This window comes from Drosophila sechellia, chromosome 3L, assembly GCF_004382195.2.
Source record: "Drosophila sechellia strain sech25 chromosome 3L, ASM438219v1, whole genome shotgun sequence".
NCBI lineage: Eukaryota > Metazoa > Arthropoda > Insecta > Diptera > Drosophilidae > Drosophila > Drosophila sechellia.
In genome coordinates this window covers 15,548,776-15,572,878 of record NC_045951.1, presented here as the reverse complement: position 1 = coordinate 15,572,878, position 24,103 = coordinate 15,548,776, and the positions used below count along the sequence as shown (strand labels likewise).

Here is a 24,103-nt window from a genome sequence, read left to right as displayed (position 1 = left end):
GTGGAGGCGGCCAGATCTCCCAAAATGAGTTGGTGCTTGCAAGTGTGGGGGGCACATCCCAGTGAACATTTCTGTCGGATTTCCAAAGGCAGACGCTTGTCTGCCCTTTCAGCTGATAAGAGGCTAGAACCATTGGTTTAGTTGGAATAATCACTTTTATTTCTATTTCTAATCTAAAAGGCTAGACAAACTTTCAGAAAATTAATTCATGGGAGTGCACTTAAATAAATGAATAAATCGATTTTTTTTGTAACATACTATTACAATTTGAATTCATAATTTAAAGAAATCCATTATAAAAGCAAATGGTTTATTATAGTAATAAATTCTTCCATAATTACATTAGTTACATAAAGTGTTTATTACTTGTTTCACATTTAATCTAAAAGTATTGACAAATATTTCAGAAATTTAAGTAAGTTGTGCAATACGAATTTAAACGCGAATTAGGACATTCACAGCTGCCTTCCATCAAAATGAGAATGAAGTGAACGATAACAAAGGGACATTTGTTGAGATCGCTTAATCAAACATGTAATATGCGAACGAATTAATGATGTATACGAATTTGCGTACTAACTAAATGGATAAAACACAATGAACCGAAAGTAATATATATTTTTTGTACAACTTGAAAGTCGTCATGAGGCGCTTGAATGGTTTGTTTTGCGAGTTTTTCCTTACAATATTGTTTTTAATGCTTACTCTTACGTTAAGGAATCAACAAAACTGAGCACTGTTCGATATAGTTAGCATTTAACCTAGGATAAGTGGTTAATCAGCGGCTGAGGGCCTACTCGATGCCATGGGCGAAGATCATGACCAAACCTGGATCGATCATGACGTCCTCAGTCATGTGGAGGTTGTCGCAGCTCAAAACGAGCACCGCTTGCTTGCCTGCGGAAGAGTAAGTTTCAAGATAAAACCTTCTTAATTCAGGATTTAAGCTTGTTACCTGGAATGCGTCGACACACATAGTTGTCGTATATCCTACGATTGGTTTGACGTGTCTCCAGCGAACTGAGTCCACGGGGCCAACGTCGCTCGTGGCAGAACTCCATAAGACTATCCAGGATGTGTGGCGGACAGCCCGACTCGGACAAAGCGCGCTTGATCATGAGCTATTAAATGAAAAGTGAGTTGACGTTTTTAAAAGATGTAGGATTAGGGCTTCACCTGCAGTGCATCGTCGGGCGTAGAGATCATTCCCCCCCAGCGCGTAACCCTGGCCCGGGGCAGTGTGCTGCTCCAGCGGATCACCTCGTCGCGCTCCATCTGGTCGGCTATGGCCCGCATCGCAGGATTGGAAACGCGCATGGCACGCATAAAGTCCTTGAATAGCTGAAGCTCGCGCTTCAGTTCGTTGATAGTCAGCTGCTGGTCGGTGAGCTCCGATTTGAGCTCACCCATCTTTTCCGTCTGCTTGACAATTAAAGTGCGCAGCTCCCGCACGCAGTTGTGGTCCTTTAGCTCATCCTTGGGTATGTCAAAGCCGCAACCCTTCTCGCAGGGGAATGGTCGCTTCGGGTTGTGAATGCATTCTTCCAGATGGGAATTGTAGGCGTCTAGCTTGAGAACAGCCGTGCAGCCATAAGGCGCATTGTCACAGGTAATTGACAGTCTGGTTGGCAAGGGTCAAAGATTAGTTAGGGTTTACAAGGGCGTAGAGTAGGAGGCGTTGGGTGTTTCTCACCTGGACAGTAGGTTGCGCAATATGCGAGGCACTGCCCGCAAGTTGGCAGTGGTCAGGGCATTGCGATCCACCGGACAAGTGGGCTGGCGGGTTAGCCACTCGTTAATGCATCCGCGGCAGAAGGCGTGCTCGCACATCACGGCCTGAATCGGTAGATATGTATGATTGTATATTTAATGCATATGTATGATGCGTGGTGTGCGTTCTTTGCAAACAAAACAAACCTGCAGCGGATCTTCCAGCACTCCAGAGCAGATGGGACAGGTGAGCTCCTCGTCCACCTCCCCCTGAAACCGATTCACATCGTAGCCCATCCTAGGTCCTCAGCACGCTGGCCATCCGCATAAAAATACTATTAATAATTCTTTTCTGCGGATTGCAAAATCTGTGTTTTTTTTCGGTTCAGTCAGTGCAGTGTTGTGTAGTGTGAATGAGTAGTGTTGGAAAGCAGGGATGGCACTTCAGCTGTATTCCGCGGGAAATGGCTTCTTAGAATAACTGTTTAGCTTGAAAATATTGAGATACACCTTAGTTTTAAGATAAAGTTTGACTTAAAGTCAAAATTTTCGATATAATAGAATTTTTATTTGATCTTCTCCATTCATAGGCTGCGATTGAAACATCCAAAATATTTATTTGTACTATTGAATTAGCTTTGGTCAGGCAGCTTAATAAATGAAATACTCCATTGTCCTGGTTAAAATCTTTTTACACACTTGAGGATCATATATTTCACAAATAATGTACATATCCTGCCCAAAGGACCACGTCAGCATAAGCCTACGGTGATTAATCAGCGCGCAGTTGATTTAAAAATATATCATCTGTATAATAGGTAAAAATATCAATGTATTTAACAGTCTGGACCGTTGGCATGCCACTATTTGGTATTTGGTATACAATAATGAAATTCGTCGAAAAAGAAGCCCAATGGACATGGCAACCCCCAATTCATGGACTAACACAACACATAAAACATTTAACGCTTAATCCGATACCCCCAGTGCCCCGCACCCTCGTAGCCAGTTATCCTGTACTATATCTCGTTGCGATCCTTCCAGCCATATTTCTGGCGTTGCTGCTTCTCCCTACTATTGCTATTACCCTGCCTATTTCCATTATAGGAGGAGCTCTTCGGCGGGGCGCAATAGCAGGATCTCTGCTGGGAGTCCAGATAGGAGCGGCATCCCAGGGTCAAGGTGCCGGTGAATAGCATCTTGGCAGCCGCCTTGCAGCCCTTCATCATCAGATCGCTGGCTATGGACTTCTCGTAGCTGTCGCAGTACTTGTACAGGCACCTCTTGAAGTCCAGGTCGCACAGCTCCTTATCGCTATTACAGGTGTCGTAGCAGATATCGTGGTCGTTGCAGCACGTCTCCATCTCCTTGGCCGGCAGATAGTCAGTGCTGATCCTCAGACCCAGGGAACCGCATCCATCTGCCGTGGGGGTATAGAACTTATTCTGAACCGCTCTGGGCGCTGTAAGATAAACACACATATGGATGCTGGGCAATTTACATAATGCGCTGTGCGTCACCACACCTGGTCCTCCGATATCCGGTGCGGGGCATTGGTATATGCAGTTCTCGTCCACGGCCGCATCGAAAACCTCGTGGACAGTGCGAAATTTGCGCACCAGCACTATGAGGTTCTTGAACACGTCACCAAAGATCGCCTCCGCGGCTATAATGGCATCCCTTAGCTAAATCCGGGGAGAGAAGATACAGGAGTAACAGATACCAGCTCTCACAGATTCCCTTCGAGAAGAGGTGCACCTTACGTGGACTATGGTGCTGGATCCATAGCCTGAATAGGCGTAGGTTAGGAACGTTAGAAGGTATATGGCCACCTTCATCCAGGAGAACTGCATCTTCGCTGTTTAATTCGTTTTTAAAGGGCGAGCTATTTGTTGTTTGCGCGTAATAATAAACTAAACTATGTGAAAGATAGTTCTATCAGTGTGACCAAGCGTCATCGTTCAAATATACCAACCGGCTCGGAAATCATACCAAACTACATATGAGGTGGCATACTTTTAGGCACTGTTGGACATTTTAATAAATACTTAAATATTTATGATTTATGATGTTATGATTTATAAAACAAAACAAAAATCATTAAGAACATAAAAATCTTGTTTTGTCTTTGCAGTGAGTATTATAATTTATGTTATAAATTTATAACAGTAAATTGAATTTCTGAACAGTGGCGCCATCTGGTAAAGGCAACTCAAAACATATAACTGACAATACAGATACATCGATATATCGAGGAGGGAAATTCAAAAAAGTAGGAATAAACAACATTTTCCTTAAATGGATTTGTGGAATATATTTTTGGAACATATTTTAGTGGCTTGCAGAATCAGCACAAGTGTCTTCGCAAATTTCGTCTGCGGCTTATATTCCTGCTGGAAGCTATGTGAGTTGCTACCCACAATTATACTTAATGCGGCAAGGATACTAAACATTCTTATGCCTCACAGTCTGTGGCGACCATGACAGGGCTGTCGGTCTGCGGGCAGGACTTGGCACGCCCACTCAAGGAGGTGAGTGCATGCAGTGTCCTTGCACTTGACAACAGGACTGAAGCAGCCTCAAAAACGAAATAGTGAAATAGGGGAAATAAAGTCGCACACAGAAAACGTAAACGCAAAGCTTGCTGACATCTCGTGCCTGCCTTCGCTTAATTATAACATCAAATTGAAATGCACACGGCAATTGTATGCGGCACCTGAAATGAGACTGTGGCACGCAGGCGTCACTCGTACTCGCATTTCGTTTGCACCTGACCTTGTTGGCCTTTATTACAACGGCCAGCGAAATCAACGTGCATAAACATGCGAACGCAACACCCGAAAACCGTTAAAGAGGCGCACTCGTTGTTTGCTTAAAACCGAAACAGAGGGCTCGTAAATACACAAAACATATTTTCTAGATTTTCCCAGCAACGAATCGCCGCTGCCGCAAAGTCTACTGAAAACAAACAAGACACTGAGAAAAAACACCCCCACCATAAAACCACACCATAAACCTTTTGATTTAAAACGGCTTCTTAAACGCTTCTGTTTTCAATCGTAGTTTTTCACTTTTCACGTAGGCTAAACTTATTAGCATAAGCATTTATTTTATAACTAAATTACATCCTTTAAGTATTTTCCTGTATTTTCCATCTCTTCTACACAAGTCTTCTTATTTGTTGAAATAACACAAACATAGGTATAAGCAAAGACACTAGAATAACTAGAATTATTTTAGTGTCTTTGGTATAAGTGTTTCTTGGAATATTTAAAAATTCGCTGCTGACGAAATGTCTGCTGAAACTCCTACACTTGGGAAAATCCTACATTTATTACAATTTTCCGACTTTTCGCAGGCAATGTGTCTGTTAAAGCAGCTTAAGGAAAACCAATCCTTGTATAAACTACCCAACTCAGGGTTCAGGATTACATTTATTATTTATTTATGATTACTTAAATCAGGTAAAATCGTAAAAAACGTAGTTAAAAAAGATAAAAAGATATTTCATAAGAAATATAATATAGAATTTTTCTTATTTATGATAACAATGTAAAATATTATTAAAATTATCATAAAAATATGTAAAAAGTTGTCTACGCAGCGACAAAATATCTACTTTTTTATCAATGTATCTTCTAGATTAATTATTATAAACTTTGGTCGCTGCAAAGACTTTCAGTTCCGTGATGGTGTTGTCCTTGTCGCCATCATTGATTCCGAACCGCCTCCGCCATCCTGATGGCGATGATCCTGTTGCCGCAAAAGCGTTTAGGTCCTCAAATGGAACGGCACTCGGGACACTTGGCCAAAACCAAATATCTGCACACATGGAGAGCAAACACAAACACATCCGACTATCAAGCGAGCATCCCGAAGCCATCTCTCCCCCTCCCCTTGGCCACCATCAGCAGCATCATTATTACCATCGTCATCATTGGCCAATGCCCCGCCCCTCCCGACAATGCCGCCCCCTTTTCCGAACCACCACGACTGCGCTGCCAACTGCGACGTCGACGTCGAGAGCTGTGGCAAGCGATTCGCAGATTTTACGTTTCAGTTTCGTGCAAAACGTGGAAGCGGCTGGTCAAACCAAGAAAAAAACACCACAGAACACTCAGAAATCATCCGAAAGAAAATTGGAAAACTCGACATTGGTCTGCAGACTAGGCAAGCAAAAAAAAAACATTCAAAGTTTGCAATCATCACGTTTGATTAATTGCGCTCAGTTTAACTAATTTGGCAATCTGCTGGCACAGCGGAGGAAACTAACTAAAAAAACAGAAGAAAAACTGCAAGCTGCGCTGTAAAAACCGGAAATTCTAGATCTCTCGGATCTCACGATCCCAGCGTATATAAACAAAACAAAGCGGCACCTTTAGCAACAAAACAAAAACAAAAAAAACCGAAGAAAAACCCACGAAAAAAGTGACATAAATAAAGCAAATCGCGATCGGTGTGTCCAGTCGATCTGAAAAAAATAATACCTATGGCCACCGTATACCTATAACACCCGTAATACCTATACCTATACCCCCCACCCCCCGCCGAGAAACGCTGAGTGTTGAGTTTATTTCTGTTTCTGTGTCGGCTTCAGCGGTTTTTCGCCTTTTTTCTGTTATTATTGCCGGCCAGAAGCGAAGGAAAAATCGAAATCGACGGCTAGTCGCGGAAAATCGTGCGCTCTTAAAGTAACATATTTATTTTTAACAATTTCGCAAGCGTTCAAATTTTGCTCCAGCAAAAAATTCAGAATCAGAACTCACCAACCAGACAACAACAATAAATATAGATCGGCTGTGGGATCGTAAAGTAGAAAAAAACAAAAACCAAAAAGCTAAAAACAAAAAACCAAAACAAAAACCAAACCAAAGGCAACGACGACGGCCGGCAACTTTGGATCTCAAAATTTAGCTCGGTGAGTAATAGTGGGCAGTGTAAAAAGTGGAAGCCAGCAACAAATCATAAATGTCTTGCTTTCCAAAACAAAATGTGGAGATAAATTCGTTTGATGATTAAGCTGCGAGTACTATAATTAGGCGAGCCGATTTAATTAGTGCAATTAGCAAATTACACCTCACATGGCGGGCTAAATCTTGATATTTGGAGTGGAAAGTGTGGGTTTTTTTAGATACTTTGAGATCTTGCTAATGCAGTCATTAAGTTTATTTGATTCGTAGATTGATGTGTCTTTAAACATTAAAATGAAGCTGGAAGATCTAACGCCTCATAATGTTAAAAGAAATATTAAAATCAGAGTTAGGAATAAAAAGTTAAAAAAGTCTGTTTGCAACTAAAAACATGTTAGCAACTAAAGTTGTAAATCGCTTTAAATATATCTGATTAGTTTTTGGGATTATATTTCCCAGAAATTAAAATTTAACATTCATTCTTTTATAGTATGTATCATTTGCAAGAAATCAAATTTTTCATTCAGATAAAATTAAAAAAGGCGTGTAAAATATTTTGAATCTTCTTGAACATTTCAAAGTTCAGAAAGCGTGATAAATTATTAGATTCTTCCCTGCAAATAGTAAATATTTAAAAAATTCTAAAAATATTTGAGTTATTCTTAAAAACTCAAGAAAGATGAACTTTGTACCCTCTCTTTCAAAATCTGCCAGCTATTTGCATTCAGGTGACCCCATTTAAATGGCTTTTCTTCATGTCGCGCTTCAATAACTTTCCGCCAACTCAGCCAAGGACTTTCGAAATCTATTCCCCAACTTCTCCATACGCATAAATGTTTATATGTTTCCCTAACCAAGTACAGTGAGGAACTAGCACAAGGACAACGGAAGTACTTGCTCCATAAAAACAAATCCAAGACCATAAATCTGTATCGCCCTTATGTGAGTTTGGGAAAACCAACCAACTCCCAGTGAAAATACTTATAACGAAAACAAAGCGTGTGGCTCATGATATTTATGTTATGATTACATTTAGCCGGCATTATTTTTGACGATTATTGCCATTTGGGGTTTATTAGCCACAAACGCATGGGAGTGGGGTGACAATCCTTATTTCATCAACCGAAAATGGCCAATGAATTTTCGTTTTCGTAACACCGCCATCATTAATTCAAGTGAATGCACTTATTCAGTTAATTACATATCCTGGCGTACGAAAAATATTATTAATGCCAACGCCTACAGCAAAATTCGAAAATACACCGATGACGATGATATTAATATGAGACACTTTCTTTTTATAAAAAAAATAAGCTATCTATAAATTCGTGCACATATTTTTAAACAAATCGCCGCGCGCTGTTCTTAATTAATTAAGCACACAATTTATGCGCTGGGTCGCCCAGCGAATTAATAAATGTTGCAAACATTGCACCCCAAATTAATTTCCCCTATCAAAAGGTCAATTGGCTTGCAGTCACAAGATTAGGAAATCTTCTCTTGCTTAGCATTTTAAAATATATTCGCTGATTTTCCGAATAAATCAAGTGTCTTTATGTTAGGTGAGCTATAAGGCCCATGGGAAAAGTTTCATTATTTTTTCGGGGAAATTTCCTTAAGCATAAAAGTTATACCGAATAATTTATTGAATTTAGCTCCATAAATAAGATTTGTGTAGAAATATTTTGAATGGGTTTTAAAGGAATATAAGTATGTGTTCCATTCTCTGGATTAAACTATATAATCATTCTGGATTGCAAAAAAAGTGCAAATAGGAAAATATCTTTCTTATTTATTTCGAAATTTGTATATTATTTGACTTAGCTTTCCAAAGTAAACGTCATAAAACGTTTATTAGCCCTTATACGGAACTCGTCTCTTAATCAAAATTTGTAAATCCACTCCTCAGAAGAAGATAACCCTGATCTTGCGCAATCTCACACCCCATTCACCACCTGATCTTAGCATCTTATCTCGCAGGCACTAGTTCTTGAGTTTAACGTTAGTACGAGGCACATAGTATATACTTTTTATTGCGTTTTCCATTCACGAAAAGTGGAAGCAGCTACAAGAGCAGCAAAAACAAAAAAAAAAAATAAAAAAACAGTGCTGGCCACCGGAAGATTAGGCAACAATTTAACATTTGGCTGGCTGACTGGCTGGCTGGCAACGACGACCCCAATTTCCATTTCCATTTTCAAATTTGGCAGCCGCCAAGGTGAATGGGGCCGATCTTCAGAGTGTAAGTGGGTATATGTGAATATATATGTATATATATATCTGCATATAGGACTGAACGTTCGGTTGTTTATGCTTCTTGGTTCTTTTGGCCACTTTGCTAATTTACAGCCCGAGTGATTGTCTACAATAATTTTTGAAAAATTATTCTCAAAACAATCCATGCACTTTGCCTTAGACAACTTTAATTTATATTTCCGCACTTTAATGCGTTGGCGTTTCATTTTCATATTTTCGAACCGAAAAAGTGCAAACATTTCGAACGCGTACGTAAATAATCCTGAGTGACAGTCGTTCATAAAATTAATGTATGTGTAATAATAATAATACTAAAAAAAAAAACAAAACAAAGCGATGGCTTAAGGAAATATTCCCAGAAATTGTCGGCTGGTATTTTTCGCAAATATCAAAACGTTCTACTTACAAGCTTTGCTACAATAAAGCGATATAGATATGCATATCCATACGTATACTTAATATTTCTTGAGGCGCAGTTAAATATATTTACGTAAATCCAGGTTTATCAGCGGTTGCTTTTTGAGGCGTGTCAATTGCAGTGGGTAAGAAATTTGTTACGTAGGTAAGACAACTGCGAAGTTAAGTGAGATGATACCAGGTTTAAAAACGAAACCCTTTTAAATTAATCAAATTTCATGGAAAAGTCTATGTATAATTGTAATGAATTATTTATTTATTTATTATTTATTTTATTTTCGTGAACTATATTACGATTACATCACTTTCTCGTCCTTTGTTTAGTACTTATTTTCACTTGAGCTTGAAGTTTTTTACATTTCTGCAAATATATTCCCTTTCATCGAAATTGGCAATAAACCCTTTCGATGCTCGGTAGTCAAATGCCACGCCTGACTAATCTATTGTCATCTTCTTGGCCTTCGAACAGCCAAAGCTGTAGTTAATGATGCGCATCAATCCCTGCCCTCCAGTGCACATTTTGGTTGGGCGCCATTGTGCATCCTCGAGTCAATCGAATGCTCTTCTATGGACCAACTGGCCTAGATTGCCCCGGCCAGTGCTTAAACAATAAAAGCCACTCAGGCCAGCCAAGAATATGCGGATAGCAGCGCCATATAGATGGATATTGATTTTATAGTCGGATGCGTCCATCTCGATTTTGCATTTCGGGTGGACCGACCTCAATACCGTTTTATCGACTTTATTATTTCTTCAGTTAAATGCATCGGTGGGGCATTAAGGCGAACCTCAAGAAATTGCCTTTGTGTCGGGGGATTGCCTTTTGTTGGCAGCCGGGCAGCCATCAAATTGAATCAAGACTGCAGCCATTGTTATTAATAATATTAGTATGTGATATTAACGGGACTGCAGCCTCCATTGTGTCGGCGGTGGAAACCCTTTGGCACGCGAACTCAATTTTCCTAGGCTGACAGTTTAGAATGCCTTTTGTCCGGACGCCTGTCGCTCAGTTGATAAAACACTTGTTGCTCGATGCATAGTAGTACATATGTATGAACATCTGACCGGCGGCCATTCCATTTCACTTTCAATTTACGAACACTACAATGAGTGGACCGGGCCCAAATACAAAGCCATCATCACTATCCTCGGCTGGTTAATTAATCGACCATGGTCTGGCAATGGGAGCGGACTGGACTGGACTTGGCTGGTTTGGATGGTGGGATTCGGCGTATAAATACACCCCAAGGCAATTTGAAAGAACAATGGAGGCGGCATTTAGTCGAGCGTACTGGGCTTTTAATGGATATGTGAACCGAACTTAAAGAACGGGAAGTAAATGAAAAGAATGCAGGTAAATGGTGGAAATGGCGTAATTGTTTCCTCAAATGTTTTGAGGTCAAAGGCAAAGATATATCTTCTATAGTGCACAACCAAAATATATAAAATATATACAGCATAAATTTATTGATTAGTTTTTCAGGAATATCAAAATGGCATATTTATCTGTTTTAGTATGCCATTAAAATACCCTTAAGCGCTCAAGATCAATACTTAAATTTAAAATTGAAGTATAAATGGGCAACTCAACAAAAATAGAACTTAAATTTTTAAACGGTTGTTTAGTCTTGAAATGATTTAGTTGGGTAGTTAATTATATTTTGACACCATAATACATTGTACTTAAATCGTTATGTGAACTGTTAAACCAAAAGAGCAACGTTACAGCTTTGTAATTACGGCAAGTGTAACCCCTTTCCCGAACTGCTTTCAATCAATCACACGCCCGGCTATTTGCTTTGTTATCCAAATATAACTCGACAATTCATTTCCAATCCATTCGATTGCAGGAAAAGCGACAGGAGACAACGGGACGACAGGAACTCCGGCAAGGACAATCGGGAAACCGCAGGCGAGGATTGCGACAGCGATGTCCACGGCGACTTGTGCCCGCTTCTGCACGCCTTTGTCATCCGGCACGGGAGAATCCACATCAAAATTGACAACCGGAAACGGAAGCGGCAACACGATGACGTCGGCGTACAAGAAGAAAATTCCATCAAACAACAGCACAACAGCAAATGACAGCAGCAACACAGAGACAACATTCACATTCAAATTGGGCCGCTCGAACGGCCGAAGTAGCAGCAATGTAGCCTCAAGCGAGTCATCCGATCCACTGGAGTCCGATTACAGCGAGGAGGATCCGGAGCAGGAGCAGCAGCGACCCGATCCGGCGACCAACAGCCGGAGCAGCAGCACCGCCACCACCACCACCACCAGTTCCGCTGACCATGACAATGACGTCGACGAGGAGGATGAGGAGGACGACGAGGACGAGGAGGAGGGCAACGGCCGGGATGCGGATGACGCCACCCACGATTCCAGCGAGAGCATCGAGGAGGACGATGGCAATGAGACCGATGACGAGGAGGATGACGACGAGTCCGAGGAGAGCAGCAGTGTCCAGACCGCGAAGGGAGTGCGCAAATACCACTTGGACGATTACCAGATAATCAAAACAGTGGGTAAGTCGGATGCTGTTTACACTAGCCCCACGGGGCGTATGATTGATGTTAAGGTCCCACGCCTTCCAACCTTCAACTTGTCGCGCGGTTGCGTATGATAGTGTACGGTTCGGTTTCGATCGATAGTTTCGCGTGTTTGTTGATTTTCCCAGGCAAACTGTTTAGACTGATGCCAACAATACTCTTTCGCTTCTGGGTCAGATGGAAAGAGTCAAGGTTTGATTAGGTCAAAGGCTGATTTATCGATGTTGTTTTAACCCAAATAGCGCAGTTTTTGATTTTGCATTGATACCTTTCTAATTGTAGTAAAATCGTTTGCGATTTATTATAAAATGTTTGGACTTAAAAATGTGTATAAACCCCTCTCTTAAAATAAAATCATTATTTTACAAAACATTTCCAAGATTCCTCAAAGCAATTATCCACTTGCTGTCTGGACTGCTTCGTTTTGCAGTAAGCCAAAAATTTCTGGCTAAATTCGTGGGAATCACTTCTATTCCTGTCAAAAATGGAAAACTCGCCGCTGCAATTTCTTTACTTTGATTATTCCATTTAATTAAAAGAGTTTTCTCACCTGTTCAATCAATTCGTTTTCATACCCGGTTGTTTCATCTGGAGCAGGAAAAAATGTATTCAAATACAATTGTTTTACTTTTTCTATGCCTTTTGTTTGGTATTCTTTGATTTCGCTCAACGATTTAATTTCAAATATTTATTACCTCATTTTTCGAGCACGTCGGTATGAGTGAGTTTCTTATTCTTAGTTTCTTAGCTCAGCGTCAGCTACAGTTTTCTATTGCTTTTTATTGGCTTTATGCATAAATAAATTCTTATTGATTACGCAAATTGAATGAGGCAGTGAGGAAGACTAGGAGCTCGGACGAGTATTATGATTATTATGAGCTTTTCGCACCACAGCGGGCCAGGGAATTGTTTTCATTGCTACGCGGCGATCTGGCTTGCGTAAAATTTAATTTAGACAATATTTAAAGTGAGTTCGTTTACGTACGATTATATATTCTTGGATTCTGCTTAGGATCATCAATGGGTCTTACGTACCCGCCATAGACGCTGGGCCAATTAATGCCCATAATATTTTGATTTATTTTCCCATTTTGACGTCTTCGGTGTGAGCAAAGCGGCCCTCATTTAGTAGCCGACTAAATTTAGTACACTATTCAAGCACTCATTAAGCCTTGTGGCATAAATATTTACTTCAGTTTGAGGTGAGTTCAGGGCATTTTCCTGATTTATTACCACAACATTTCCTCGGCTACACGTGTGATCAATTTGTTGGTTTTCCCTTACTATCAAAATCATTTAAATGGCTTTGTTAACCGATCGTTTCGGTTCCAAGATGGTAAGGCCAACTTAAACAATCGCTGAAATATTGTGGGAGTAACAAATGGCTTTTCTTCGGACTGCAATTACCTTTTAAATTGTTTTATGTTCTCGCCGTTTTTTGTACTTTAACAAATTAATGAAAGCTATATGTTTTTAGAATCCATTGTGGGAGCTAATGGCTTTTAGCTGCCTGCTTAAAATCGCTTCTGGGAATATTGTAATTTCATTTAGCAATCACTTTTTCATTGTTCCTAGGTAATTAAATTTAATGGAGATTAAGTTTTCGCACTCTTGATACAATCTCAAATCAAATGCATTTATCAATTACTAGTTATTAAAATTTTTGCCATAGGCCTTGTTGTATTTTTATAAAATGAAATGCTGGTCAGTCAGTTAATGTATAATAAATGTCAATCATTATCGTGTATACCTCCTTACAAAACTTGCCCTATAAAGTATAGGATATACTGACCATTTCGACTATGTTCGATCATTGTTTAAAGTTAATCAATCAACAGCACTTCCGCGATATGAGTAATTCCGCTGAGTTCCCTTCCGTATCTGCTTTCCAGAGTGTTTAGAGTGTACCACACGCCGTATGAGTTATATAGCATGGATTTCTGCCAGAGCCCAGAAGGTATTGAGTGCGATTTTCGAGAGAAATCCGTAAGAAGTAAATAAACCAGACCGGATATCCCAGATGAAATGGGAATGGTTGGGTTGGGTTGCTCGATTATAAATGGCAGTGAGTCACGCGTCTATTAGGGCATGCGGATAATCAGCCGGTCCATTTTACCCCATTCCCCTGCCGATAATAACACTAACAGGCGATGGATAGAAGTGAACATCATCGCCATAATTGAGGAAAAGCCAGTGTATGCTGAAAACAATATGGCAAGAAAATATGAACAAAACCCGCACTGAAACGAAACAAAAACATTTGCCAACTCTAAACATGTGCCCCTCAAGATTTACTATAAATATTGATAGTTGTTTCGCAAATCCCATTGATGAAACCAGCGACCTCAGGTCTCCTTTAAAAAAGGGGGGTTTTTCCTGAGTGAAGATTTTCCAAGAAATGTTTTCAAATTTTCGAAAACAGCACAGTATAACTTTTGTTTTCCTCTAGGGAAACAAACAAAACATGTTTTTATTTGTTCACGTTCTGGCTGCATGTGATACGATGGATCAACAATCAGAAAATGCCAAACAAGGAAATGCTCGTCTCGGGAAACTGAATTGAAGTTGAAGTCTTGCCTGTCTCAGCAGCAATGCATTTATTTGAGTGAAAGTTCATGTCTTATCATTGCTAAAGTATCCGGGAAGAAAGTTCGCATTTCTGTAAGAAGTCAAACCAGGATCTTTTGAGGGATTGTATATTTATCAAAGTATAAACTAAACTGCATGGTTTGATGTGTAATTAAATTATTTTGAATGATGCACACATGCCTCCTTTAATAACCAAGATCGTTTGCGGATCCTTATCCAAAATCCCGAAAATTGGCACAGCCAAAAAATTCGAAAATGCTGAATTAAGAGCGCAAAACGGTCTGATAGTCATTACTTTGGAAATGTGAAATGTGTTCTCGGGCGATCAATTGGGTCATTAAAAATTCTAAAATTTGCCTAGTGCTCGAGCATTGTATAAATTGTTGGAAAGTGCGCTCGCTATATATCCGCAAAGGATCAATAACCCCATCAGTTAGCGGCGAAAAAGTTATAAATTTTGTTCGGTGGCCCACTTTTTTTTGACTAAGTAGTACCAATGCGGAAATCTCTGACAATTGAGGTGCTGACCTTATGTTTCTCTCAGGTCTCCGCAGCCAATATATCAACTTGACAAATATTCCCAGTGGGGGGGTGTCTGTACTCTGCGGATTTTTCAATGGATCGTGCTAAGGTATATTTTTGAGCTAACAATCCTTTTAGGCTGCCCATTGATTGATGGATTTGGCAAAGATAAATATTTACGCACGATTCTGGGAAACACAATTCAGATGGGACATAAAATTGGGCAAAACACAAGAGTCCGATGCCGTTTGCCAATTGAAATCAAATTGAATTCGTATTGAAATCAAATTGAAATCGTCGAGTGTCAGACGGCGTGTGTGGCAGGAATTCCTTTCGGGGCTGTCTTTTGTGCTTTTAGCATAAATTGATTTTTAAATAATAAAGGCCAATCAATTTTTTTTTGTCTGATAGCAAACACATGTCCCCGTGTTGTTGGTCCATGTAGAACAACAAGTTGTGTGTCGACATTGCGTCTGCAAAGTATAACTCATAGTTCAAATGGAAAATGGTATAGGTATTCCTGGTCGCTTTTTTTGTGATGTGCCGCTAAGTGCCTAACAAAATATATGTGTATTTTTCTGTATAAGTAATAATAATGTCGACTCTGCTCGCCGCATGAAAAGACAAAATCAGTCAACGGGAAATTTACGATCGCATGGAAAATTTGGATTCGTCTCGCCCGATCTCTGTAAACTTTGCGAGGCTCCCGAGGAAAATGTGAATTTCATTTCAACAAAATCGAGCCAGCGTATAAGCAAATATTATAGAAAAATATTATTTGGCAATGTGCCGAAAACCAAAAGCTCCCAACACTCGACCCTCCTTTTTTGAGTTTTTGGGGACCCAGTTGGGATCCAAGTCTTTTAAACATTAAACTAGCATATGCATATAAAACTGCGTTATAAGCACACTTTTCGCCTCCTTTGTGTCTTATTTAAAAAGGTGACCTAAAAATGCATATTGCAACTGGCGAATATAGGCAAATTGAATTGAAATAGACGGAATGGGGCGAAATGATTTTCTATATTTCAATATCAGATTTATGTTCGATCACGCCCCCACCACTTGGCGGTCTTGTAAAGCTGCGATGTAAAAACTTGACAAATGTGAAAACATCATCGACAGGCAGGGGCAGGTGGGCTAATTTCTAGATGCCATGTGGTAAATGGTAAACATCTGCTTCGAAAGTGTCATAAATCGCATAAGTTATGACTGGGATGTCGCAAGTGGAAGGGTGATGGGGCAAGGTGAGAGGTGTTCGGTGGGCGGATAGGTAATTTCCGCAGTACAGATCTTTACACATTCATGCAAGGCTATAAACCAGGAAGAATTGCAAAGAAAGCCTTCTAGAAAGTTGATAGATAGTTGAAAGTTCATGTTATAGTATTTAAATATATATATACTATTTATATTTAATACATTATTTGTTTGTTTCAACGCAAATTAAAAGAGAATTTTTATATATTTTAGTTCTGTCCATTAATATTGTATTTTATAACTGATTTCCTAGAAGCTCACAGTTCTATATATTCCATTAATATTATATTTTATACATGATTTCCTACGAGATCACAGTTTTATACATTCCATAAATATTATATTTTATAAATGATTTCCTAGAAGATCACAGTTCTATATATTTTCAGCATTGATTTAAACTGCAATTGATTCTGAGAATTACGATTTTAATTTAATTTATCAATTTATTTTATTCTCTGTCAAGTAAAAATGTATTTTTGTATATGACCATGGACAGATATGATTTGCAAATATTTTTGGTAGCTTCCATTTTTATTTTAATATGCGTCAATATATAATTCAACTGGAAATTTGCAACTGAAGTGTGAGCTTTGACACCCCTTTATTATTACAATTAGCAAAGAGTAGAAATGAGTAGTTTTGTAACCCAAATAAATAAGAACCGGAAAGATCGTATCTTAAAAGTACGAATTGCAATATCAACAATGAGTTTCAGCGGAGAACTTAATTAGAACAGTCAGTCAGCAATTATCACGCGACCTAAATTTGCGTTGTTTATTATTATTTACAACAGCTTAAAAATCCGATTTTAATGCCTATTTGGAAATGTTTAAACTTACGATCGTGGCAGTATTATTTTTAACCTGGCCTCTGAAGCTCCGAGCTCTCTCACTCGGTCTTCCTTTATTTATGAATCTTTAAACAAACTTTGCCTCGACGAACTGCATAAAACGCAATTAACTTTATTTAACTTGGTGCGGCAGCTGGCGAGAACTGCAAATGGTGCCAAGTTTATATTCGCATTTACATGCTCTGCGTTTCGCGAAACTTTTTACAGTATTTTGACTTTTGGCGCACACAATTTTATTAAATACAGAAACAGATACGCAATGATTTTTATTTGCCAGCGCAAACGAAAGGCATCCATTCCATCCAGTCATTCATCCATCAGATGCGCAGTGTCAGGCGGACGGACGAAGTGCATCCATGGGATGGCAATTTCACTGGACAGTTTATGGCATCGTTTCGTCAAATAGAAAGTTTCGTGTATTATGTAAAATATGTATCGCCTTTTTCCACGCACTTTTTGCAGTTGCATATGTGCAACTTTGTGTGCTCCGCCTGCTTCTCCATTGCCAACAGGTTTGGCCACATCTCGGCCAGACTTTAATTGTGGCCGCCTATCGACTTGGTCGCTCGTCTGCGGCTGCGTCTGAAGACTGAGCTGGCACTGAGCGAAAAATTGTGTATTTCTGAAACTTAGGCGTTCTATCGTTCTAAATTTTGGTATTATGTATCTCTATCTGGTTCACTATCTGCAATCTTATTATTACTTTATACTTTTTAAAATTCTTGCTCATAATCCGGCTGATTTTTTTCAGTGCAGTGTTTAGTCTCGAGCTTGTCTGCTCCACAGCTGTCACAATTTCACTTTGGCCAGACATTTAGGATCAGCCGGCGGCCAGTTGGCGACTGAGGTAGTGGAAGTGGTAGTTAAAACATTGGTAAAAGCACTTTCCTTTCGCACTAGTCGAAACCGACTTGAGGTGGAGTGGATCGTGCACATGTGTATGAGGTGCTAAGAGATCTTTTTAAATGTTTGCCAAGTGCGAAGATGTTGCTTCTCTTTGGAAAGCCAGCTTCAAGAGTATTTAGGACTATAAGCGTGGATTGAACATTCACACAGTCATTGTACTGACATTAACCAGTGGCTTATGCGGTGTTATTTCAGCATTAGGATGGGCTTAAGATCCACTGTTATTAAACGGCAGCTCACTTCTCTAAAATACATCTACTTTTCAGTGAAAAAAAAAAAGATTTTTTAATGAAAATTGGTATATGGATGTGATTATATACGATTACTCAGTACTGTACCAACTGCACTAGAGATTTCTGATTTTAAACAAAGCCTTTCGGTTGTTTATTTTACCAGCACCCTTCTACATTCCCTAACAGAAATTATGAATATGGTTCGACAAAATTTTCCACTATAAAAGCGTGTAAATATTTAAAAAACTATTTTATCCGAAGCAAAGCCGCCGGAATTATTCCACACTGGCCATGTGCCACCATGCAAGGCATGCAACTTGTTGCCAGCCAGAACTTTTCGATTTTACCCATACCTTTTCCTCAAATATTTTTCATTATTTCCTGCGATTTTCTTCACGCTTCGTAATCACAATACCATGCAATGTGCCGGTGTCTGCCATTTCGACTACAAATTTGAATTCAAATCGTGAAATAATCCATCATTGGATGTAGTTATATCTGATTGATTTATTTCGTTTGGCATGAATTAAATATTTATTTTCCGCTTAGCCAAGTTATTAATTTTGAATGCCAAGGCAATTGCTAGGCATTTTTCTTATAAATATTTTCCGCGTATGCATGTTTTATGTGCTGTTTATCTATGAGGGTTTAATTAGTTAATGCAACTTTTAGTAGTGGTAGGTTTCAAAGTTCGATTTTGGGGATTCCTCATGCTCGAGTTTATTTGCACTGGAACAATGTGCCTATAAAAATGTTTTAAACATTCCCCGGCCAATTTGTTTGGCTATTATAGAATATTTCTGTGGAATTTCTGGAAATTTGGAGATTTGCTTTTAAGGCATGAATTTCAAACTAATTTCGCTGGAAGTGTTATGAGCTCATTAATGCGCCTTGTCTCTGGGATTTATCAATAAGGCTCTTAGACATTTCACCCTCACTTTCCCCGCTTGCCCATCCCCAAAAACTTATATAATCCCACTGTCTTGCTGAGTCATTTGAACTACGTAATCGAAGTGAACAATTCATTAATTACAAAGTCGGGAATCATATTTTGATTTGCACGCGTAATGCTTGCCTCATCAAGGTGTTTCCATATGGGTAGAACTTAGCCCAACCACCCACGCCCACAAACAGCTGTAGGCAAAATATTAGTACCAAAATGATAAAAAATGATCTATAGTTTCTGAATCTATTAAGTAATCTAAGCTGTAACCTATAAATTTATTTTTTTTGTAATTAGTAGAATAATACTTAGAAAATCAACTTCTTCAGTTGCAATTATCTCAGTCATTACTTTTTAACTACATAATTATTTAATTTTCTTGCATTGCAAACTTTCTTAGTTGTTTGGTCTTTTTTTTCTGTTTTTTTTGCTTGACCGCTGCTGTAAGGAGCCAACTATTCTGGCAAGTTGCTCGGCCTGTGTTGTTTGATTTTTCGTGGAGGAACGCACGTGGCATATAACTGTGGCCGAGTTCAATACTCTGCTCACTTCTGTTTTATTACATTGAAAATCACGGCTAATTATTGTTGGCATGAACGGCAACACCGCGTACACCACACAGGGAAAACGTGCTGAAAAACTAAAAGCAGCTGCAGAAAGCGAAACTTTTCCCACTACTCCCCCGGCCGCTTCGAATTCGAAATGATTTGATTGCGTTTCGGCTTCTGATTTATAAGACAAATCAATTTGTAGCCGTTTTGTTGCTTCGGCATGCCATGGAATACAAAACAGAGAAAATGAAAAGAAAGAAATTTTCAGCCGTCGCTCTTGGCCACAACAAGTGTATCTGGCCAAAGTGTTTACGTGAAATGCGAGAGGCTCACACGCTCCGTGTTTCCTTTCCTGCCAGTTAGTCACTCGTTGGCCCACCGAGTGCCCAGCGAGTCGGGCGTTAGCCCAATTAAAAACTCAAGGTTGAGAAAATCTCGGGCGGGCGTGTAAGCCAACACCCATGTTGGTCATATTACCTGGTGGTATAAGTAGTAGTGGTAGTGGTAGAAGCGAGCTGGCTTTCGTAGCCTCAAAACGTGCTCGACAGTGAAAACAGTAATTATGCAAACAGTTGAGGTTCGAAAAGTGGTGCTAAAGATAGCGCTCATTAAATGGGAATATAATATAGGGAACTGCAAGAACAACGGGTTTAAAACTTAAATACATGTAAGTTAAAAATTATAGGTTACAATGTAATTGGAAATTAATATTATATTTTTAGCTATTTAATTGTAAATCAATCCTGGAGAAATTAAAAACAAGTATCTAATGCATTTAAATAGCTCGTATAGGTGTAAAATCAAACTTTAACTTTCTCAGCACTATAATTTCTACCTCGTCTGTCACTCATTCACGTTTTGTTTAAGCCGAGACCTTTGCCATATCGTTTGCAAACACTTAAATGGGGCATGCCCCGATATTTAAGAACGCTGTTTGCGGTTTTGGCTTCGATGCACTCGATTATACGATACCCTACATCACCACCACCTTTTTCCCTTTCAGGCACGGGCACCTTTGGACGAGTTTGCTTATGTCGCGATCGCATTTCGGAGAAGTACTGTGCCATGAAGATTCTGGCCATGACCGAAGTCATTCGTCTCAAGCAGATTGAACACGTTAAGAACGAGCGGAATATATTGCGCGAAATACGACATCCGTTTGTCATCAGCCTGTAAGTAAAGCAATATGGAAAATATTGCATATATAATTTTTAAAATATTTTGAAAAAATATCGATAATAAAGCTGTCATATTCCTAAAAAAAAGAACGCGAAAATAACCAAACCTATTATATGTAAAAAGTTAAACCAACTTTGATTATATATTTTGAAGGGTACAAAATTGAAAAATTGAATCATCATTACTTGCTCATATGTATAACAATTTTTTGTTGTGTTCAAACAGAAGTTAAAGGTCAATATCACTTAAACAAAATTTGCAAGACTTCTTTCTTGGTATTCCGTTTATTTTAGTTGTTAATTAATTAAAAATGTTTATACATTCTATTAATAAATTATATTTCTACATGCAGCGAGTGGTCCACAAAGGATGACTCAAATCTGTATATGATTTTCGACTATGTCTGCGGTGGGGAGCTGTTCACATATCTGCGAAATGCGGGAAAATTCACTAGTCAAACCTGTAAGTAACTATTCTATTAAATCTTCTAAATAAAAAATCACAAAACTGATTTCGATTTTAGCCAATTTCTATGCGGCTGAGATCGTGAGTGCCCTGGAATACCTGCACTCACTGCAAATTGTTTATCGCGATCTGAAGCCAGAGAATCTGCTGATCAATCGCGATGGCCATTTGAAGATAACCGATTTTGGCTTTGCCAAAAAGCTCAGGGATCGCACTTGGACATTGTGCGGAACGCCCGAGTATATAGCACCTGAGATAATCCAGTCCAAGGGTCATAATAAAGCCGTAGATTGGTGGGCATTGGGTGAGTCTCAATTCGATCATTTACAAGGATGGAAATTGTAATTTTGGAATCCTTTTATAGGAGTTCTCATCTACGAAATGCTCGTGGGATACCCACCATTCTACGATGAACAGCCCTTTGGAATCTACGAGAAAATATTGAGCGGTAAAATTGAGTGGGAGCGACATATGGATCCCATTGCCAAAGACTTGATCAAAAAGCTGCTGGTGAATGATAGAACCAAGCGACTAGGCAACATGAAGGTGAGAATCATATGCAGAATTCTCAAATCTATAAGTTTAGAAAGTCTCGAAGATCAAACATGGAAATGGAATGGATAAACAAATAATTTGGAGCATAAAGTTTGTTCAGCTGCCGTACTATCCATCAAGAAGTCATCTGCTTGTTTCATTCTATTTTTTTTAATGAAAATTAAAATTAGCACTGTCAAAGTTTATTTATTTGTTTTCACCCCTACGATCTCCTTTACCCTTTCCTTAGATAGTCTCATAAAAATATTTGGCAAGGCTTTCGTTAACATTTTCCGGCTTATTAGGCAGCATATTTATAGATAATTGTTTACACTTGTCGCGTTCGGATTTTGTTGCTGGCATTAAAAATTGCATCGCATATATCAAAAATTAATTGTTGGCTATCACAAATAGATCTGCACATGCTCGTTGTCAGTTAGCCTAATACATTTTCTTCGAAATCATTTTTCACCTAGCCACGAATTTTCGTTTTCGTCGACACGCCTTTGCTTTTTTTTAATAGATTTGTCGCGGGTTTTTTTTTTTTTTGCAACACGAGCTAGCCAAATGCAAAACGTTATTTATGTCCAATATTTTGTATTTCATTCCACAGAATGGCGCCGATGACGTGAAGAGGCATCGCTGGTTCAAGCACTTGAATTGGAATGACGTCTACAGCAAGAAACTTAAGGTAAGCTTCAAGGGTCCACTCTATTTTCCGAGTTCTCCGAGTTTTCCTTTTTAATCTCATCAGTAATTGTGGGTCATTACTTTGTGTGGATCTTTTGGCAAACTGATTTTTTGGCTCAGCTTTTTGTCAGACGGCCAATGTATTTTCATACGTTCTCGTAATTAAAAGCAAATAAACAAATAAGTTTTCCAAATTAGCTGTGCCTTTAGTTAATGACCGCAGCGTCTATTTCGGCCTTTTGGGTGGGTGTTTGAGCCATAAATCTAGTTGGTCCAAGTGCGAGTGAAATGTAACAAAAGGAGGGGGCATTTCGCATCCGAAGAAGGAGAAGGTGTTAATTGCCCACATGAACGCCTCCGTCCAGCGGGAGACATTGGGTTAAATGCGTCACTGGTGATTGTTACAAACGTGCTGAATTTTGCGCACATTTCGCAACTTTTATCCGTCAGCCAGCCACGTATGTTTGATGTGATTTTCAAAATCACATCGCATCCATTTCATGGATCTAAATTTAGAAACAAATAGAACTTATTATAGTAGAAGTCAGTTTTATAAATTATAGTTTATGAATATTTTCAAAATTTCCAAAACATGTTTTTGGGGGTTCTACTCAAGTTTAAATACGTATATAAATAAATATGCGATAATTAGTTTAAAATATAATATACAATCGAAACAATAATTTTTCAAATTTTCCTCATTTATAGCCACCAATTCTGCCCGATGTACATCACGATGGGGATACCAAAAATTTTGATGATTATCCCGAAAAGGATTGGAAGCCCGCCAAGGCAGTAGACCAAAGAGATTTGCAGTACTTCAATGATTTCTAAATAAGAGCCGAGAAATTGTAGTTTTTTGTTTTCTGTTGAAAATTTTGTAATAATTTGCGACAGCAAGAACATTCATTATTTATACTGGCAATTAAGTGTTTAAAGTGCTGTGTTGATGCAATGATATGTAATGCTAATATATACATAAACTATATTATAAAATACGACTATACATAAACATACACCCGTACATAGTAAGAATAAGTTTATACCCGTAATGTTATGTCTAGCGAGTGACGTCTAAAATTATTTATATATACTTAATTGTTTAAATGTTCAAATTGCGAGCAGTCCCCAAAACTAGAAAGAAACACCTATAAAAGTACAGCTAAAGTACAGTGAAGAATATATTATTAAAAAACAACAAAAAATATTAACGTAAAACGTTGAATAAAGTGATACAAATTGAAATTTGGCCAAGCCTTTGTATTTTAATTTCGAATATATTTCTTTACTTTTGGGGGATTAGTTTTCGATCCGTAAATCTGTCAAATCTCGAGCACGAGTCGCTTTGCTGACGAGCATGATCTTTGTTTGCTGGGTATATATTTAATATTATTTCGGTCCAGTTCTTGTTTTTCGCATTGCTTTAAAAATGTGATTTTGTCATTTTTAAATAAATAAATAGATTATTTATAAAATAATGTAATCAATTAATAAAATGGAATTTAATAATGCTATTAAAGTTAAGGGAGACTTTAA

At 38.7% G+C, this 24,103-nt stretch overlaps 3 protein-coding genes and 1 long non-coding RNA gene across 4 annotated transcripts; 2 read left to right on the top strand and 2 right to left on the bottom strand.

Annotated features, from left to right (window-relative positions):
- Positions 1-272: 272 nt before the first annotated feature.
- On the bottom strand, positions 273-2,151 carry LOC6605839 (E3 ubiquitin-protein ligase NRDP1). The gene is made up of 5 exons (XM_002030617.2): positions 1,918-2,151; positions 1,694-1,836; positions 1,177-1,621; positions 956-1,121; positions 273-897 (listed from the first exon to the last, which is right to left on the bottom strand). The coding sequence occupies exons 1-5, from the start codon at positions 2,005-2,007 to the stop codon at positions 794-796; spliced, it is 948 nt and encodes a 315-aa protein (XP_002030653.1). The 5' UTR covers positions 2,008-2,151; the 3' UTR covers positions 273-793.
- Positions 2,152-2,518: 367 nt separating this feature from the next.
- On the bottom strand, positions 2,519-3,650 carry LOC6605838 (group XIIA secretory phospholipase A2). Its single transcript, XM_002030616.2, has 3 exons — positions 3,474-3,650; positions 3,236-3,395; positions 2,519-3,172 (listed from the first exon to the last, which is right to left on the bottom strand). Exons 1-3 carry the CDS (start codon positions 3,561-3,563, stop codon positions 2,730-2,732), a joined length of 693 nt encoding a protein of 230 aa, XP_002030652.1. The 5' UTR covers positions 3,564-3,650; the 3' UTR covers positions 2,519-2,729.
- A 24-nt stretch (positions 3,651-3,674) lies between these two features.
- Positions 3,675-4,383, top strand: LOC116801189. Its single transcript, XR_004361826.1, has 3 exons — positions 3,675-3,843; positions 3,900-4,114; positions 4,179-4,383. It is a non-coding gene; the product is annotated as an uncharacterized LOC116801189 (long non-coding RNA).
- A 1,385-nt stretch (positions 4,384-5,768) lies between these two features.
- Positions 5,769-23,836, top strand: LOC116801188 (cAMP-dependent protein kinase catalytic subunit 3). Its single transcript, XM_032719286.1, has 8 exons — positions 5,769-6,628; positions 11,144-11,821; positions 20,703-20,871; positions 21,231-21,340; positions 21,402-21,647; positions 21,708-21,889; positions 22,491-22,568; positions 23,276-23,836. The coding sequence occupies exons 2-8, from the start codon at positions 11,224-11,226 to the stop codon at positions 23,399-23,401; spliced, it is 1,509 nt and encodes a 502-aa protein (XP_032575177.1). The 5' UTR covers positions 5,769-6,628; positions 11,144-11,223; the 3' UTR covers positions 23,402-23,836.
- Positions 23,837-24,103: the final 267 nt, after the last annotated feature.

Excerpts from the sequence above, each read along its gene's own strand:
- LOC6605839 (XM_002030617.2), bottom strand. The coding sequence starts at position 2,007 with ATGGGCTACGATGTGAATCGGTTTCAGGGGGAGGTGGACGAGGAGCTC. Across the intron at positions 1,122-1,176 it reads CGCCCGACGATGCACTGCAG|CTCATGATCAAGCGCGCTTT; the intron begins GTGAAGCCCTAA and ends TTCATTTAATAG. Across the intron at positions 898-955 it reads TGTGTGTCGACGCATTCCAG|GCAAGCAAGCGGTGCTCGTT; the intron begins GTAACAAGCTTA and ends ACTCTTCCGCAG.
- LOC6605838 (XM_002030616.2), bottom strand. The coding sequence starts at position 3,563 with ATGCAGTTCTCCTGGATGAAGGTGGCCATATACCTTCTAACGTTCCTA. Across the intron at positions 3,396-3,473 it reads GATCCAGCACCATAGTCCAC|CTAAGGGATGCCATTATAGC; the intron begins GTAAGGTGCACC and ends CCCCGGATTTAG. Across the intron at positions 3,173-3,235 it reads ACCGGATATCGGAGGACCAG|CGCCCAGAGCGGTTCAGAAT; the intron begins GTGTGGTGACGC and ends TTTATCTTACAG.
- LOC116801188 (XM_032719286.1), top strand. The coding sequence starts at position 11,224 with ATGTCCACGGCGACTTGTGCCCGCTTCTGCACGCCTTTGTCATCCGGC. Across the intron at positions 20,872-21,230 it reads CATCCGTTTGTCATCAGCCT|CGAGTGGTCCACAAAGGATG; the intron begins GTAAGTAAAGCA and ends TTCTACATGCAG. Across the intron at positions 21,648-21,707 it reads CGTAGATTGGTGGGCATTGG|GAGTTCTCATCTACGAAATG; the intron begins GTGAGTCTCAAT and ends ATCCTTTTATAG.